The sequence below is a fragment of the Eriocheir sinensis genome, chromosome 49 (assembly GCF_024679095.1).
Source record: "Eriocheir sinensis breed Jianghai 21 chromosome 49, ASM2467909v1, whole genome shotgun sequence".
In the NCBI taxonomy this organism is placed as follows: domain Eukaryota; kingdom Metazoa; phylum Arthropoda; class Malacostraca; order Decapoda; family Varunidae; genus Eriocheir; species Eriocheir sinensis.
In genome coordinates, this window is record NC_066557.1 from 12,382,218 (window position 1) to 12,402,361 (window position 20,144).

Here is a 20,144-nt window from a genome sequence, read left to right on the forward strand (position 1 = left end):
CAAGGAGGACTGGAACCTTTTTGTATCTGTACCAAGCAGGACCTAAACCTCTTTGTATTTCCACCAAGTAAGACTGAAATCTTTTATTTTTGTATCTTTCCACTAGCTCCTGTATTTCCATCACGTGAAATTGAATCCTTTTCTGTGTGTTCTGTATCAAAGAGGATTAAAACCTTTTGTAATGGACAGGTTTTGATGCCAATGTGATATTTGCAGGGATCATGATTTTGTATGCCCCTTGTGGCCACTCTGTGATAATGTGTGTGTGTGTGTGTGTGTGTGTGTGTGAGGAGATAACATTGTGTGGGTCAGTTACAATAGGAAGACAGTGGATGTAATGTGATGGTGTCAGTGGTAGGGATGTTATGTTATGTGATGAGGTTATGAACATGGTCAGAAGGAAAGAGGGAGTGGAAATATATGTGAAAAAAGGTATAATCAAGGAAAGACCTGGAGAAGGAAAAAATTAAGAAGAGTAAGGAATGTTAATGATGGAATAGAAAGGCGTTAAAGCACAGAAGACTGACTTGTTGAATTCCTAAACTGAAGAAAATTTGAAGTGTAATGAAGTTAAAAGGAAAGACTGAGAAGATGGAAAGAAGTGAACATACAAGAATGCTTCATAAATACAGAAATACACAGACATTTGGAAAGAAAGGAAGTGCGGGGCATCAAATTGCGCCAACTCGGACATTGAAGAAGAAAATCGAAATAAAGAAAAAAGCTCAAAAGAAGTGGAAATTCAAAGGACTGTGAACTTGAACACCAAAACTACATCTCTGTGGAAAGAAAAAGAAATATCAGGAGTACAAACTTTAGCCAACTTGAGCATCGGAAATTCTCAAAGCTGAAGGAAAAGAATCATTTAAAGAAGGCGACACAAGGAGACTATACACACAGAGACTTTGGCAAGAAAAGAAAATACCAGGAGTGAAACTTTAGCCAACCTCGGATTACTGAAAGTCTTGGAACCTTGAAAGAGAACGTTATATAACCAGTGCGTGCGTATCAGTACTTGGGTCCGGACATACGTGTTTTACTTATTGGGAAACACATCAGCCGTATTCAGAGCAATGATGAGTGTGTCTAGGAACTGTGAGAGAGCTTCAAGTATCTTTAACTTTGGTGATGGAAAATAAAGATACTATAAGGAGAGAAAATTTAGGATGAAAGATAATTAAATGTACAGGAAGAGAAGGAAATCAATACATCAGAAAATTAAATGTACCATAAAAGAAGCGAATTAAGACATAGGGAAGTGAAATGTACAGTAGGAATAGAAAATTAAGATACAGAGAAGAAAATTTAACGTACAGTATTTTTTGCTATTCATTTAGCCCCAGAGAAGAACGTCAACAAAATCAAATTGAGAAAAAATAGGCTTATTAGGTAAAAATAGGTTAAAATTAGTTACGTATTCGGCCGTGGAAGTGACCGAAAGCTATGAAGTGTAGAGAGAAGCTTATTTTTGGTGTATTTCGTAATGACGTAAGTGTGTGCAGTGCTCCGTGACACAGCCAGACAGGAAATTATAGATGGCCACAGGACTGAAAAAATGTACATAACAAGATCAAAAGTAATTCAATGCTTGGTAGACTTGAGAATAATGTCACTGTCCTCGGTACTTATTCAGAATTTAACAACCACGGTGCAGAATGTTGAAAATTCCCTCACCAACAGAAAAAATGAGTGTTTGGAAATTGTACCTTTTGAATGCTGTGACAGAGTGCTGGTGTCTGTAGAACCTTGAAAAATCCCTCACTAAAAGCAGAGACGAGAGTTTTGAGAAGTATGTTGACGTATGTTTTGAGTGATAGAGTACAGTGGTGGTGTAGCAAATTGAATTAATAGTATATGTTTTCGTACAAACAGTATTGAAAAGATAATAACTCTTCCGTATATACGTATAGTGTAAATAAATGGAAAAGAAAATTTAAATCGGCAGTATTTCAAATCGTGGATGAAAATTTATATGAAAAATTACAGTATTGCGGTAAAAGTATTTCACATTCTGTGCTACAGGAAAGAAAAAAAAGGAAGAGTGTGTTATCCTAGAAGAAAAATTGTTTTAAGGGGGAAAAAAAGGAGAAAAAAATCATTAGCACATTTAAAGGAAAAGAAAAAAATAGATTTAGAAAGAAAATCAAAATTGTTGTTATTGAAAAGTGAGGATGAGAAAGAATCTTAAGAGAGAATTCGTCAAGTGTGAAAAAGAAAAAGAATGAAGATAAAAGTAAAAGAAAGGGAGAGAGAATAACAGAATGGGAAAGAAATGAGAATGAAAGTGAAAAAAAGGAAAAAAGAACAAGAGAAAGTGCATTTTACCAGAAGCCAAAATGAAACCGAGAAAGACTATTTTCCCGTGTGCGTCCAAGAGTGAAAGAAATAGAAACACAAACCCTCGGAAGAATTGTGAAGGAGCTCGTCAGCTGACCACAAGTTTGGCACGGCAGAAATTGGCAAGAAAGGACAAGAGAGAGAGAAAGAGAAGGAAAGAAAGAGAGAGAAATATAGAGAGAGGGAGGAGGACAGCAAGGCCAGTCTACACACATATATATATTCTCATGTGTACATAGATGAGTGTGTGCGTGGGTGGGTGTACATGTTCCTGTAAAGCTACTGGAAATTTGTACACACACACACACACACACACACACACACACACATACATACACACACATACACACACAAGTAAGGAGGTGAATCCCTTAGCGGTAAGTACAGCAAATTGTTTTCCTTAGATTCAGTCATTGAGTCATGCAATAGATTCATGAGTCACATTGAGTCAGTTGTTTGCTTTGTCTAGTACAGCAGTGGGTCAAAGTCAGCTGGTCAGTCACTTCATTTGTATAGTAAAGGTGTGACCTGTATTCAGTCTTGATTCATATAGCAGAGTTACCTGAGAGAATATATATTAACCTGAAAGAATAAATATTTACCTGAGAATTAGTATTAACCTGAAAGAGAATAAAGTCAATTCCAGTCAGTTATTTGATTCGTAGAGTATAGCTGAGTCATATTCCATCAGTCATATAGTAGTAATTCAGGCAGTCATTTCATTCATAAAGTTGAGTCAAATTTAATCATTCAGTTATTTGAGAAGGAATTAAAGCAATATAACATACGACATTTAGATAGAAACAGACTACCTATATATACTTCTTATCATCATCATTATTATTATTATTATTATTATTTATTGTTATTATTATTATCATTGTTGTTGTTACTATTGTGTTCGTCCATTCATCTGTCTATATCTTTCTTTTCTCGTTTCTTCCAGTCTTTCACACAATGATATCTCCATGGCTGTATAAACCCCATTCTTTCTGTTACTATTATTATTACTATTATTATTATTAACACTTGTCTCTTGTCAGTATGTGGATAATCTTGCTTAATATTCTCTTTCAGCAGGTTATATGTTTTCTCCTTGTGTGTGTGTGTGTGTGTGTGTGTGTGTGTGTGTGTGTGTGTGTGTGCATTTATTTAGCTTTATTTAAGTCATGGTCATAGTGTGTGTGTGTGTGTGTGTGTGTGTGTGTGTGTGTGTGTGTGTGTGTTGCCCTCCTTTTAAATCTTCTTCATCTTCTAATTCTTCTCCCTTCTCACCTTCTTCACTCTCTTCATTTTCTCTCCCTCTCTCTTCTCCTGCTGTATGGTGATGATAGTGTGGTGTTGACAGGTATGTGGTGATGGTAGTGTGGTGTTGACAAGTATGTGGTGATGATAGTGTGGTGTTGACAGGTATGTGGTGATGATAGTGTGGTGTTGACAGGTATGTGGTGATGATAGTGTGGTGTTGACAGGTATGTGGTGATGATAGTGTGGTGTTGACAGGTATGTGGTGATGATAGTGTGGTGTTGACAGGCATGTGGTGATGATAGTGTGGTGTTGACAGGTATGTGGTGATGGTAGTGTGGTGTTGACAGGTATGTGGTGATGGTAGTGTGGTGTTGACAGGTATGTGGTGGTGATAGCGTGGTGTTGACAGGCATGTGGTGATGATAGTGTGGTGTTGACAGGTATGTGGTGATGATAGTGTGGTGTTGACAGGTATGTGGTGATGATAGTGTGGTGTTGACAGGTATGTGGTGATGATAGTGTGGTGTTGACAGGTATGTGGTGATGATAGTGTGGTGTTGACAGGTATGTGGTGATGATAGTGTGGTGTTGACAGGTATGTGGTGATGATAGTGTGGTGTTGACAGGTATGTGGTGATGATAGTGTGGTGTTGACAGGCATGTGGTGATGATAGTGTGGTGTTGACAGGTATGTGGTGATGATAGTGTGGTGTTGACAGGTATGTGGTGATGATAGTGTGGTGTTGACAGGCATGTGGTGATGATAGTGTGGTGTTGACAGGTAGGCCCGTGGTAAAATGGTACAGGTAAAGTGCAGGGCATAGTACCGAATAGCAAAGCCTGGCCTCAGTGCTCATCTCTGTCACATTAACCCTTGAGCCTGTGGTGAGTAAGAACCTATCACCCCAGGACACAGGGAAGTTCAACATCTGGGTTACCACAGTGTGCCTTCCCCAGGTGTCCCCAGTTATCAGTTTATCCCCCAGCCCCTAAGGGAGGATGAGTCACGGTTGCCAGGTTATCGTACTCAGAGCATTGTATTTACCGGTTTCTGACTCATAACTATTGCCAAGATACACCAATAATCAGCCATTTTAACAATAGATATATATGAAGTTAGTTATTGGGGTGGAGGAGACAGTTTTGAGGTCGGAAATCGGCAAACACAAGAGGCTGATTACGGCAATCTGGCAACGTTGGGATGAGCATGAACAGTTGAGTGGGCCGGGATTTGAGCCAGAGCCTGCAGATCCATTTTTATGCATGTTAAGCTGAGAATCAAAGCTGTGGTAGTGATGGTAGGGCTTGTGGGGATTGGAGTGTTGGTTATGATGATGGAGTGGTAAGGTGTGTGGAGGATTTAATAATAATAATAACACTCCTTGGCCTGAGGGGGCTCGAACCTCTGCCTGCCACACCGCGAAGCCTACCAGCACAGAGGCTTTAACCACTGAGCTATGGAGCGGTGTACATGTGTGTGTGTTAGCAGTAGTAATATTCCCAGCAGTCCCAGATGTGGTGGTGATGTTGAGTGTCAGTGGTGGCGGCAGGTGTGTGTGTGTCCGTGGCGATGACAGGTGTGTGTGTCATCACCGCAGAGTCGCAGCACCAAGGACGAGGGGCTGTCATCTTCGTCATCGTCGTCATCATCAAGGCACAAGCACAAGGACCGCTCCAAGTCCAGGGAGCCGGACGCTGAGGGAGGCAAGGAGTCCAAGAGGGAGAAGAAGGAGAGGAAGAGGGTAAGGAGGAGGAGGAGTAAAGAGGGAGAGGAAGAGGGACAAGGAGGAGGAGGAGGGTAAGGATTCCAAGAGGAGGAGGAGGAGGAAGGGTCATGGGAAGGGAAGAGGAGGAGGAATGGGAAGGGAAGAGGAGGAGAAGGAGGAAGAGGAATGGGAAGGGAAGAGGAGGAGGAGGAAGTGGGGGAAGGAAGATGAGAAGGGTAAGGAGGGAGGATGAGGAAGAGGTAGAGTAGGAGGAGGAGGAGAAAGAGGAGAAGGGGAATGGGAAAGGAAGAGAGAGGAGGAGGAGGAAGTGGGGGAAGGAAGAAGGTAAGGAGGAGGAGGAGGAGAAACAGCACCACCACCACCACCACCCTAATCTCCACAGGACCGCTCTCAGGATGAAGGTTCGGAGGTTGAACAGAAGCGCAAGAAAGGCGGCGGCAGCGGCGGCGGCAGCGAGGAGCGGCTCAAGTCAAACGGCAGACAGGACGAGGAACATAAACACCGACACCGCGTACGTAATGCTACCGTGTGTGTGGGGGGGGGGTTCTGTATGGGGGTTCCTGTATGTCTGTCTATCTCTCTCCCTTTCTTCTCCTTCTCTTTTCCTAACCTTGTTCTCCCTGTGTGTGTGTGTGTGTGTGTGTGTGTGTGTGTGTGTCTGTTCTGTCTTCCTGTCTGTCTGTCTATCTCTCTCCCTTTCTTCTCCTTCTCTTTTCCTAACCTTCTTCTCCCTGTGTGTGTGTGTGTGTCTGTTCTGTCTTCCTGTCTGTCTGTCTATCTCTCTCCCTTTCTTCTCCTTCTCTTTTCCTAACCTTCTTCTTCCTCTATGTGTGTGTGTGTCTCTCCCTTTCTTCTCCTTCTCTTTACCTAACCTTCTTCTCCCTGTGTGTGTGTGTGTGTATGTGTGTGTGTGTGTGTGTGTGTGTGTGTGTGTGTGTGTTCTGTCTTCCTGTCTGTCTGTCTATCTCTCTCCCTTTCTTCTCCTCCTCTTTTCCTAACCTTCTTCTCCCTGTGTGTGTGTGTGTGTGTTCTGTCTTCCTGTCTGTCTGTCTATCTCTCTCTCCCTTTCTTCTCCTCCTCCTTACGATCTTCCTAACCTTCTTCTCCCTCTGTGTGTGTGTGTGTGTGTGTGTAATTTGAAGCATTCCTGTTCATATTCAAATACACAATTCCTCTATTCTCTCCACTGTATTACTCCTCTTCCTCCTCCTCCTCCTCCTCCTCCTTTTGTATTTAACTGTATAAATAAGAAACACCAATGACATTTTTCCTTCACAATTAATAACGAAAATAAAAGCAATATGACTCATTTTTCTCTTTTGATGATGAGATAAAAAAAAAACCAATTCCAATCAGACTTCAAGGAATGTTTAATTTTGGTTCTGCCTCGGCATGGAAAGAAATCACTCTGGCTGGAAATTAATTGAATGGCGTTAACATAAGAGAGAAGAATGTCCTTGGATTTATTAGTAAGTTTATTTATGTTATTGGGAAAAGCTGGTCAGGGATGGTATTGTATGCAGTATAGTTATTTCCTGAGTGTGTACTGCTGCTGATATTACTACTACTATTACTATTGCAACTATTCCTTCTTCTCCTCCTCCTCCTCCTCCTCTTCCTCATTTATTTCTGTTTCTTCCCTTATATCTTCCTTCTTTTCCTTATCCTGCTATGTACTGGCACTTTCTCCTCCTCCTCCTCTTCCTCTCCCTCTTCTTCTTCTTCTTCTTCTTCTTTTTCCTCCTCCTCCTCCTCTTCCTCCAGCTGCTACTACTACTACTACTACTACTACCACCACTACTACACTCATGCTACTTCTCCTCATACTACTACTACTACCACTACTACTACTACTATTATTCCTGCAGGTTGAGGCGGAGGAGTACTACGATCGTTACTCCAGCAAGGACTCCCACCGTGGCGATTACGAGTACGAGAGAGAATACGAGAAAATCAACACTCGACACAAACGAAAGAACTGATCCTAGACACACATACACACACATGCACACACACACGCACACGCACGACACAAACACACACACGTTTTATTTATTTGGTTTTTATTCTTTATCTAAATTTCTTTTTGTTACGTATTCAGAAAACCCAATGTAATCTTTGCTTTTTTTTTCTTTTTTCTTTTTTTGTTTTGTTTTAGGAAAGAGAATAATAATTAACAATTCCTTGATGCCAGATGTTGTATTATCATTATTATTATCATTATTATTATTATTATCATTATTATTATTATTATTCAGTTTTTCATTTGTAATTTATTAATAGACAATTTTTCTTATTATTTAGGATAGAAAAGATAAAAAAAAAGAGAAAGAAAAGAAGGAAGGAAGGAAGGAGAGAGAGAAAAGAAAGTAAGGGACCCAGAAGAGAGAGAGAGAGAGAGAGAGAGAGAGAGAGAGAATAAATTTGAGTGCAATGAGTACCTATATTTTCTGTGTGTGTCTGTACCACTGTTAGAGAGAGAGAGAGAGAGAGAGAGTTTGCCATTAGAGATAGCCAATAGATTTTGTGTTTGTATATAAAAAGAGAAAGAGAAACAAGGAAATAGAGAGAACAAGAGAAAAATAAAAAAAAAGCAAATTCAGGTCTAGAAAGATGAATAGGAAAGGGAATCGAAAAAAAGCCTGATTTGTAGGATGAAAAAAAATATAAATGACCTAAATATTGTATACAAAGAATGTCCTTTTGTAATAAACTAACAAAACAAAAGACTGCCAATGATTCTGCCACTGGTATGATCGAGGAGCTTATAGTTCATCAAGGCTATAGGCTACACAACGACTTATTGTGTGTGTCTCTCCCCCCTGGTCAGTAAAACACAATAGCTCATAATATCTTTATTGTTGAAGCGCCACAAAGAGACGGAGAAAGAATGAGTATTTCACCCCAAGAACAGGATCACAATGAGACACAGACACATTCATTCAACCCTTCAAGAACCCGGATTTCAGACCCTCACACAGACACCACTCAATGTACAAGAAGAAGAAGAATGAAGAAGAAAGAATCGAGTATTTCACCTCAAGAACAGGATCACAATGAGACACACACACATTCATTCAACCCTTCAAGAACCCAGACTTCTGACCCTCACACAGACACCACTCAATGTACAAGAAGAAGAAGAATGAAGAGGAAAGAATGAGTATTTCACCTCAAGAACAGGATCACAATGAGACACAGACACATTCATTCAACCCTTCAAGAACCCAGACTTCTGACCCTCACACAGACACCACTCAATGTACAAGAAGAAGAAGAATGAAGAGGAAAGAATGAGTATTTCACCCCAAGAACAGGATCACATGAGACACAGACACATGCATTCAAGCCTTCAGGAACCCAGACTTCAGACCCTCACACAAACACCACTCAATGTACAAGAAGAAGAAGAATGAAGAGGAAAGAATGAGTATTTCACCTCAAGAACAGGATCACAATGAGACACAGACACATGCATTCAAGCCTTCAGGAACCCAGACTTCAGACCCTCACACAGACACCACTCAATATACAAGAAGAAGAAGAATGAAGAAGAAAGAATCGAGTATTTCACCTCAAGAACAGGATCACAATGAGACACAGACACATTCATTCAACCCTTCAAGAACCCAGACTTCTGACCCTCACACAAACACCACTCAATGTACAAGAAGAAGAAAGAATCGAGTATTTCACCTCAAGAACAGGATCACAATGAGACACACACACATGCATTCAAGCCTTCAGGAACCCAGACTTCAGACCCTCACACAAACACCACTCAATGTACAAGAAGAAGAAGAAGAATGAAGAGGAAAGAATCGAGTATTTCACCTCAAGAACAGGATTACACTGAGACACACACATGCATTCAAGCCTTCAGGAACCCAGACTTCAGACCCTCACACAGACACCACTCAATGTACAAGAAGAAGAAGAAGAAGAGGAAAGAATGAGTATTTCACCCCAAGAACAGGATCACAATGAGACACAGACACATGCATTCAACCCTTCAAGAACCCAGACTTCAGACCCTCACACAGACACCACTCAATGTACAAGAAGAAGAAGAATGAAGAGGAAAGAATGAGTATTTCACCTCAAGAACAGGATCACAATGAGACACAGACACATTCATTCAACCCTTCAAGAACCCAGACTTCTGACCCTCACACAGACACCACTCAATGTACAAGAAGAAGAAGAAGAAGAGGAAAGAATGAGTATTTCACCCCAAGAACAGGATCACAATGAGACACAGACACATGCATTCAAGCCTTCAGGAACCCAGACTTCAGACCCTCACACAGACACCACTCAATATACAAGAAGAAGAAGAATGAAGAAGAAAGAATCGAGTATTTCACCTCAAGAACAGGATCACAATGAGACACACACACATGCATTCAACCCTTCAAGAACCCAGACTTCAGACCCTCACACAGACACCACTCAATGTACAAGAAGAAGAAGAATGAAGAGGAAAGAATGAGTATTTCACCTCAAGAACAGGATCACAATGAGACACACACACATGCATTCAAGCCTTCAGGAACCCAGACTTCAGACCCTCACACAGACACCACTCAATGTACAAGGAAAAGAGGAAAGAATCGAGTATTTCACCCCAAGAATAATAATAATAAGTTAATGTACATAGGGAGAAAAGAAGAAAGAAATGAAGGAAGGAAGGAGGAAAGAAAGCAAGAAGGGGAGGAAGGAAGACAAAGAAAGGAAGAAGAAAAAAAAAATAAGGAAGGAAGGAACATTGGCCCTCCTGTGGTGAGTCAAGACCTATTAACACACACACACACACACACACACACACACACACACACACACACACATTAACACAAACATTAAGCAATTTTAAGACTATTAGCACACTTAGAGAGACTTTGGTGACGTTATCTTACATTTAGAGAGAGAGAGAGAATGTAAAATGATAAAGAAGAAAAAGAAATTAAGAAGAGAAAGAAATATAATGTGAAAAAAAATTAAGGAAGAAAGCAATAAAGAAGAGAGAGAGAGAGCACATTTAGCAAGCGGTCAACACCACAACACCACCGCCACCACCACCATCACCACCACCAGCCACTCCATTCTCCCTCCCCGCCGCCTCTGACCCAGCATTGACCTCCAACCCGGGCACAAGGGAGGTCATTGGCACCAGGTCTTCAGGGGAGTCCTTATTCGCATCCCTTGACTTGCTTTGGGCCCAAGAATCGCCTCCTAAAGGATTGAGAGAAGGATCCTTTATGTTTGGTTCCTTTGACTCCTTTCCAGGCCAAGAATCCCCTTTCATAGGATCAGAAGGAGGATTGAGAGAAGGATCCTTCATATTTGTATCCTTTGACTCCTTTCCAGGCCAAGGATCGCCTTTCATAGGATCAGGAGGAGGGTTGAGGGAGACTTGGGGTTCCATCTCGATCATGACGCAAGATGATCCTACGTCCTGGTGTGGGAAGGGTTTTGGAGGTGCCCGGGGAGGGTTAGACGCCCCTTGAATGCTTGGCTTGCGACCGGACAGCTGGAAAAAAAAAAAAAGTGAAAGGTAAAGTTTGGGGCATGTGCTATAGATACTCGTAGCCTCGGTGCTCATCTCCGTCACATTGGCCTTCCCCAGGTGTCCCCAGGTACCCATTTATTGATCAAGAATAAATGGCGCCACTATAAAAATTGCCTGCGCCATGACGGGCTTGGGTCGACCACCAGGCCCCTGAAGAAAGCTTACCGACACTAAAGGCGAACACGTAAAAAAATAAATAAATAAAAAAAAGCAAGGGTGGATAAGCTGCTGGAAGAGTTAGCTACATACCGAGATTCGAACCCGGTCCCGTATATTCGTAGGTTTGCACGCTAGCCATTGCACCACGGAGGCAACAAACACCCATTCATTTTTCCGTTTATTCATATTCTAGGCTTCGTCAAACGTTTATTCTATTATTATTGGCCCATCATGCTATTTCATATTCCTATTACTAGCGTGTCTCCTATGGGTATCATTATCAGGGGTTAAGTGGAAAATATATCAAGCCGAGAGATATAGACACAGCGTTAATTGGGAAGGAAAAAGAGCGAGAAAGGGGTAGGAAGGGAGGGGAAGAAAATTGAACAAGGGGAGAGAGAAAGAAAAACAGGCAGATGTAGAACTATAGACATATAATGAGGTCGGTATTATATAAGACACTCGCTACTCACATCAGCTATTTCTAAAGGTCAAAGAAGGGGTCAGTCGGTTTCTAATGAGTGTTTCTTCAGGTTCACGGTACAGAGGAAGGGTCACGCTACCACCATGGCCGAAAAACTACTCCTGGAAATGCCCACAACTCCTACGGAAGGCGTGTCAAATATGTGTTCTTGGGCGGCGAAATGTCTATGATACGATCCTTTAGCTGTGGTATTACAAAACACTCGCTACTCACATCAGCTATTTCTAAAGGCCAAAGAGGGGGTCCGTCGGGCTCTAATGAGTGTTCTTTTAGGTTCATGGTACAGAAGAAGGGTCACACTACCACCATGGCCATAAAACTACTCCTGGAAATGCCCACAACTCCTACGAAAGCCGTGTCAAATATGTGTTCTTGGGCGGCGAAATGTCTATGATACGATCCTTTAGCTGTGGTATTACAAAACACTTTCGCTACTCACACCAGCTACTTCTAAAGGTCAAAGAGAGGGGGTCAATCGGTTTCTAATGAGTGTTTCTTCAGGTTCACGGTACAGAAGAAGGGTCACACTACCACCATGACCATAAAACTACTACTGGAAATGCCCACAACTCCAACGGAAGGCGTGTCAAATATGTGTTCTTGGGCGGCGAAATGTCTGATACGATCCTTTAGCTGTGGAATTAGAAAACACTTTCGCTACTCACACCAGCTACTTCTAAAGGTCAAAGAGGGTGTCAGTCGGTTTCTAATGAGTGTTTCTTCAGGTTCACGGTACAGAAGAAGGGTCACGCTACCACCATGGCCATAAAACTACTGTAAATGCCCACAACTCCTACGAAAGCCGTGTCAAATATGTGTTCTTGGGCGGCGAAATGTCTTTGATACGATCTTTTAGCTGTGGTATTACAAAACTTTCGCTACTCACACCAGCTACTTCTAAAGGTCAAAGAAGGGGTCAGTCGGTTTCTAATGAGTGTTTCTTTAGGTTCACGGTACAGAGGAAGGGTCACACTACCACCATGGCCATAAAACTACTCCTGGAAATGCCCACAACTCCTACGAAAGCCGTGTCAAATATGTGTTTTTGGGCGGCGAAATGTCTTATGATATGAGTATAATGATCTTCGCACCTGAGTGAGAGAGGTCTTGTGGCAGGTGCTGACCCCCCCTTGGGACGCCACGGTTGACCTCACCACGATGGAGTGACCTGGGGAAGAGGAAGTTAAATACATGCATAAAAGCGAGTCGAAATGTTAATTAACTGACCGATCATTACAAATACCACCAATCTGTCAAGCAAGACATTCGCCGCGGGGAAAGAGAAAGACAGAAATAAAAAAGAAATCTATAGCCAAATGCGAGAGAATAACCTATATATATCCTTCATTACTTTTCATTTAACTAGTAATAGACATATAAATTGATAGACAGATAGATAAGACAGCTGTAAATTAAAGAGAATACGTCATTCATAGTCGCTTAAATCCTATATAGTTGAGAGAGAGAGAAGAAGAAGAACAGAGACAGACAGACAGACACGCAGACAGACAGACAGATATAAATAACACAGATATAGATAAAAGGGAGCACACATAATTTATTACTAGGCATTTACAGTACGTCACTCAAATCCTAGCTATTGAATATTTATGTCATTGTTATCTCGAAAAAAAAACATTTACACACAGAATCCCTCAGTGTTTATCAGTGAAGTGGGCGGGTGTGACATTTTGCTTTCCGTTCGCTTGTGTGATTTCATGATTATCGTTATTTCTCTATTATTACCGCGACGGGGAGGTTATTGCTGTGCCGGGAGGATTACTAGAGTGCCGGGGAACAGCAGGAGCAGCGGGGGGCGGCGGTGAGTACAAATAAGCTATGTAACACCTGGGGGAAGGGATGTCATTCTCCTCCCTTCTCCTTCGTTGTGAAAAATCAACAATAAACTTATCAATCAATAGTTTTAAGGTTACCTAGTTCGCTGGTCTCTGTTTATTATCATCATTTGTTTGTTATCATTTATTATCATCTATCATTTGTTTATCATTTATCATCATTTGTTACCTATTATCATTATTTACTGTTATTTGCGGTGACGGGGAGGATATAGCTGTGCCTGGAGGATAACTATATAGCGAGGAGCGGCGGACCTTAGGATGCCTTACGTTTCGGTCCGAGTGCTAATCGGTGTACTCGGTTCTTGGGTTTGAGTGAGTGCTAATCGGTGTACTCGGTTCTTGGGTTTGAGTGAGTGCTAATCGGTGTACTCGGTTCTTGGGTTTGAGTGAGTGCTAATCGGTGTACTCGGTTCTTGGGTTTGAGTGAGTGCTAATCGGTGTACTCGGTTCTTGCAATTCAATTACTTGATCGATTAAATCCCCCCCCCAAAAAAAATGGAAATTTAATTGGTTATTGACTGTAAATAAGCAAGAGTAATCGCCTTATTAAGTCACATTAGAGATCATCAGCCTCGGAAATGGAACTAATCATCGCAGTTAAACACAAATTATGCGCAACACTTGTGGCGTGGAATATGTGTTAATTAGTTGCTTCATATACCGACAGATGTCTTATAATATATAAATAGATAGACAGATAAACCTTGACCTTTCTGTTTCACTTAGAGCAAGATCGAAGTACTGTCAACCACCATCACCATCGCCCAGTCTATATTCTCTCTCTCTCTCTCTCTCTCTCTCTCTCTCTCTCTCTCTCTCTCTCTCATATGTTTAGCGTGGTGTTAGCTATTCAATGAGTTTACTGATGCTTCGTTTCTTCCATTATTTGCTCATTTGGCTTCATTGAGCGTTATGTTATTAGCTTATACTTATTTGCGTTATTTAGATATTATGTGAAAGACGGATGTAGGTCCAAACTCAGACGGAGAGAGAACAGCCTACTCCGCTAAACTGAACCAGTGATGTGGGTGGCCCAGGTGGTGTGTGTGTGTGTGTGTGTGTGTGTGTGTGTGTGTTCCAAGGTCTTTTGACAATCATTTCTTATGATGCATTAAATAAACGAACGACGAAGGGGAAGAAGAAGAGGAGGAGGAGGAGGAGGAGGAGGTAGAAGATGAAGAGGAGGAGGAGGAGGAGGAGGAGGAGGAGGAGGCTCAGGTGTTACAAAGCGATAGGAATTACGTCAATCAAGGACAAGTGTATAGTCTCTCTCTCTCTCTCTCTCTCTCTCTCTCTCTCTCTCTCTCTCTCTCTCTCTCTCTCTCTCTCTCTCTCTCTCTTGGGACTACGTTACTCCCTTATCCCTGCTCCTCCTCATCCTCATCCTCTTCTACTTCTTCGTCTTCTCCTTTTTCCTCTTCTTCTTCTTCTTCTTCTTCTTCTTCTTCCTTACACTAGCCAGGCACCTACCCTCTTTCTCTCTCCCTTCTAACTCAACAAAGTGACACACACACACACACACACACACACACACACACACACACACACACACACAGTAAGTTTGGCTGTAATGTGTGTGTGTGTGTGTATTCCCTGTGACGTCAACTCCCGTCAAAACAAACACACACACACACACACACACACACACACACACACACACACGAGGACGTCGTTAACATTCACGGACATTCACGCACGCCACTACAAATTAACGTGTAAGCAAGCATACACGCTCCTTCTTTTATTTTTTTTACCATGTCAGGTAGTTAACGTGAATTATACGAGCAATGAAACGCTTGACTTCATTGTAATCCCTAAACTTTTCTTTTCAAATTCTAATACTCGAGTAAGATGGAGCCTCGTCGTCGTAGTAGTAGTAGTAGTAGTACCATAGTAGTAGTAGTAATAGTAGTAGTAGTAGTAGTAGTAGTAGTTACCTATCAATATCTTAGCATGGTAAAGCGACTGTCACACCTAAACACACTCACACACGCTCACACACACACGGCTAATCACCACCATCATCATTTTCAGACGCTAACTAATTGTCTAAAGCTCTCAACACCTGATTATATATTATTATGTATCGACGAGCACCAGGAGCAGGAGGAGGAGGAGGAGGAGGAGGAGGAGGGACGAATGGGAGACCGTATTAAGGAGGAGAGGGAAATGACGGGAAGGGAAGTGAAATAAAGGGGAGGGAAGTGAAAGGAAAGGAAGGGAAGGGAAGATAACAGATATGAAGGGAAGGGAAGAGAAGATAAAGGAAGGAAAGGGAAGAAAAGATAAATGAAGAGAAGGGAAGGGAAGGGAAGAAAAGATAAATGAAGAGAAGGGAAGGGAAGGGAAGAAAAGATAAATGAAGAGAAGGGAAGGGAAGGGAAGAAAAGATAAATGAAGAGAAGGGAAGGGAAGAAAAGATAAATGAAGAGAAGGGAAGGGAAGGGAAGAAAAGATAAATGAAGAGAAGGGAAGGGAAGGGAAGAAAAGATAAATGAAGAGAAGGGAAGGGAAGGGAAGAAAAGATAAATGAAGAGAAGGGAAGGGAAGGGAAGAAAAGATAAAGGAAGAGAAGAGAAGGGAAGGGAAGGGAAGAAAATGAAGAAAGGAAAGGAAAAGAAAAAGGGAAAGGTGGATAGAAATATGAATTGTTGATAGACTTTGAAATACATTACTTCTCTTCTTCTTCCTCCTCCTCCTCCTCCTACTACTACTACTACTACTACCATAGGCGTACGGGACCTTTCTTATTGGGGGGGGGGGGGGGCTGAACTAACGCTAACAACAGTATATAAACACTTCCCTGCTCGCCCCTCCCTCCCTCTCTGTCCAGCTGCAGGTCGACCTCGCCTCCCTGTTTACAGCCTCGCTCGCCCCTTCCTCGCCTCACTCAGGGAAGGGATAGCATTGAGGTCTTCCTATTTGCATTGTCAATCATTTACAGCATGCGAAGGGAACGAGAAAAGAGTTAAAACAGAGAGGGAAAGCATTTAGATTCGCTGGGCTGTCCCGTCATGTGCCTGTCTGCCTGTTATAATGTCTTCGCTTCTCCTCACGGCTCACGCAGGAAAGAGAGAGCACGGTGATATTTCTATACTCATTAAGCACCAGAACAGTCACATACAACAAGTGAGAGGACGAGAGAGCGAGGACAGTTAATTCATTGAGGGAAAGCATATCCAGTTTCGCTGCGCTGCCAGTTCTGGTTGTGACGACTCACACCCCTCGGTGCACAGGGGGCGTGGCGTCAGCCTACGTCACGGGGGTTGGGCCATGGATAGCGGCCTGCTTGTATGGCAACTCGGGAGCTATCTGGAGAATCTGGCAGCGAGCGGGTCGCGACCGGGATGACCAGTCGAGGATTGCTCGTGACCCGTGAGGAGAGCCTGATTTACTGCGGCATATTTTACACCATATTGCCGAGACTTTAGGATAAATCTGTGATAATAGAGACAACACAATGCCGGGGAAGTGCTCCGTGCCTCTCTGCAGAGGAAATTATAATAGTGATTCTCGTGTTAGTGTCTTCTCCTTCCCGAAGAATCCAGAGCAGCTGACCACATGGGTCCGGGCCATTCACCGCGAGGATTCTTTTATCCCCACAAACCATACCAAAGTAAGTATATCAAATGATTCGTATATGTTATATGTATCTTTCTTTGCCCGGCTACACTGTGGATTTAATCAAGCTACTTCTGTTGTAACTCACAAGACATTAGAGAAGTATTGGAATCTAATTGTTATTATCAATGTGGCGTGAAGCTGATGTAAACAATGGCTCTACCGTATTTTCTTATACTGGGAAGGAGGATGGCTATTTTTTTAATGGCATTACTGTTATGAATATTGTTACTAAGGTCCTGATAAAATTCAAGCATCAGCTTTCTAACAAAAAATAAATAAACTAGCTATAAATAAAAGAACCACATTTTAATTAAGTTACCCGGCCATATGTCCGGTATACTCAATTTTCTTTAGTAATTTTAATAGCCTTATTTAATTCTTATATATATATATATATATATATATATATATATATATATATATATATATATATATATATATATATATATATATATATATATATATATATATATATATATATATATATATATATATATATATATATATATATATATATATATATATATATATATATATATATATATATATATATATATATATATATATATATATATATATATATATATATATATATATATATATATATATATATATATGATTCTGGGGTATGACATCAATATCTAGAGTTTCTTGTCTCGTACAGGTGTGTGAACTTCACTTTCGTCCGGAGGAAATCGAGCGGGAGACTTCATTTTTTGATGAGCGAACCGGCAGAACACTTACAGCAAAACTGTCAATGCCAAGGCTTCGTACTGGAGCTGTTATTATTATTATTGTTGTTGTTACTGTTATTATTATCTTTACTGATGTTATTATTGTTATTATTATTATTGTTATTATTATTATTATTATTATTATTATTACTATTATTATTATTAGTTGTAGTAGTAGTAGTAGTAGTGGTGTTATTAGTTATTTTTATAATTGTTATTCTTATTATTTTTATTGTTATTTATATCATTAGTAGTATATAGTACTATTATTATTATTAATAGCAGCATCACTAATCTTATTATCATTAAAATTATCTGATATAGTCATGATTTTTGTTTTTATTTTATTATTGTTATTATTATTATTATTATTATTATTATTATTATTATTATTATTATTGATTTAATGATTATTATTATTAACATTAATAGTAATAAAATATTGGGATGCATTTTGGTCTGTTTAAATTACTGTCACTGTCATTGCCACTTTCCTTCTACCTCGTATTATCTATAATAAAAGCAGTATCACAACTCTAATATGTTTTACTATCAATGCTAATATTTTTACAATGAACTAGGTAGTCTAAGGCTAAATTAACACTGCTGGTGCTGCTCCTGGAAATAATATTCGATAATAAGCTACAGTGGACGTGTAGCAGAACTGGATGGAGAGACCTTATTTTTTATTATTTTATGTGTGTGTGTGTGTGTGTGTTAGAGAGAGAGAGAGAGAGAGAGAGAGAGAGAGAGAGACGGTGTGTGTGTGGAGTTGTACACAGCGCGGAGAGCGTGTAGGGAGCCCGCCCTCCTTGCTGACGTCACGAACTTTACGCACAGGCCTTGCCTCGCCGCCTCACGCTCCGCTCAGGGAAGGGAGAGTGTAGAATATTTAGATCTGTGGGCTTTCTATACTCATTATCAGTTATTTACTAGTGTCAGGAAGGCGGGAACAGGTCATACAAAGAGGAAGGCATGTAGTACCACCGCTGTGTCCGTCTGGGCAGCCCATACTGAAGGTATATCTTGGTCCGAGGCGCAAGAGCGGGGCAACAACCCACTTCATGTTCTGCTGTTGGCTCCCAGTGGACGGCCGCTCAATCTTGGCTCAAAACGGACCGAGAAATGCCCTATTCTTCCTCCTCTTGTGGGCTCTTGGACCTCTCCGGAAGCCAGCAGCACTATATAATTTTGGGTGTTAGGAACAGTGGCCGTTGGGTACGTTCAGTTGTTGCAATGGGTTTCGTGGGCAGGGCCGCTAACGCCTTCTGTACGCGTAGACTAAGATGCTCTTCCTCACCAAACATCTTTTATAACGCAGCTCTATATGATTACAGGATAAATATTTCCTTGTGTCTTGTGTCTGGCCGCTGCTCTGCATCCACGCCGGTATGGACTTGTCCTAAACGTATTGGAGGACGAGCAGCGCACATTGCATCGCCCGGGTCACCTTCCCTCCGCCTTCAGCGACCCACGATGTCGTTAGCTGGGTTTTCTTTATCATATCCCTTTTATCTGACTCTTTCTGATGCCTTTCATACGAAGCTAAGCTTTGAGAAGCTTCTGGTGAATGTTATACACGTAATGCAGCAACAAGAGAGGGTGTGTGGAAGCCGTGGGGGCAGGGAGCAGTGTGGTGGGGAGGGCGGATGAGCGGCGAGGGGAGGGACACGGAGGTGAAGACGACACACGGGGATGGCCAGCGATTGCCTTCGTCCCATGGCTCTGCGGGGTCTTCTTGATGTGGATGCTGCTTAATTATACACAAAGAGACATATACAGCAGTGGTAGCCGCCTGCGGAGGGCTGTGTGACGGAGGGAAGGGATGGGGCAGACGGTGACGTGTGACAATCCTCTTTGTTACTCCTCGCGGGCAGGACGGGTTGAATCTGTCGCCTGGTGAATATTTGCTGTTACGGTCCACACGGGGCGTAATACATTAGAAGCATCGGACGGGAATAAACTGCAGACATATAACAGAGGGTGGTGGTCTTCTCACAGCCAGGGGCAAGCTCTTAAAGGAACACATCGACGTAGTATAAGCGGCCTCTCCTCGCCCCCTCCTTTCCATTCATCCTCTAAGCTCCGCCCACAGTCCACCATCTGTCTTCACCCTCCTTGCTCTCGAATCATTGACTGTGTCTTCAGTGCAATGCTCCACAACTATTTCTTGTTTTGTGACTGACTCATATCTTGGGCATCAGCCTCACGACACACTGGCAAGCCTCGGGGACCATTTTGCACCGGGAGGCAACGAGTCCACCTTCGGCACGCCGCAGCGATCGAGGCTCAATGTCGAAGCGGAGTTTTTCTTTATCTTGTCACTTCTACCTCAATTTTTGGTGCTTTTCATGCAAGGGTGAGCATCGAGGAGCTTCTGGTGAATGCCATACACGTAATGC

The 20,144-nt window shown here is 41.8% G+C and overlaps 2 protein-coding genes across 2 annotated transcripts in view; one reads left to right on the forward strand and one right to left on the reverse strand.

The window, feature by feature from the left end:
• Positions 1-5,160: 5,160 nt before the first annotated feature.
• Positions 5,161-8,040, forward strand: LOC126981965 (protein FAM133-like; the record flags this gene model as incomplete). Its single annotated transcript, XM_050833697.1, has 3 exons — positions 5,161-5,328; positions 5,696-5,824; positions 7,182-8,040. Coding segments are annotated over 3 exons (411 nt in total), but the record flags the coding sequence as incomplete, so codon positions are not given.
• The window catches only part of LOC126981964 (adipokinetic hormone/corazonin-related peptide receptor variant I-like), a 24,521-nt gene continuing 11,637 nt past the window's right edge, over positions 7,261-20,144 (reverse strand). The window contains exons 8-12 of the mRNA XM_050833696.1: positions 12,617-12,693; positions 9,546-10,843; positions 9,279-9,412; positions 8,753-9,147; positions 7,261-8,351 (exon numbers count right to left, since the gene is read on the reverse strand). Coding sequence (XP_050689653.1) covers positions 10,352-10,843; positions 12,617-12,693 — 569 coding nt within the window. The 3' untranslated portion in view covers positions 7,261-8,351; positions 8,753-9,147; positions 9,279-9,412; positions 9,546-10,351. The remainder of the gene's footprint in view (positions 8,352-8,752; positions 9,148-9,278; positions 9,413-9,545; positions 10,844-12,616; positions 12,694-20,144) is intronic.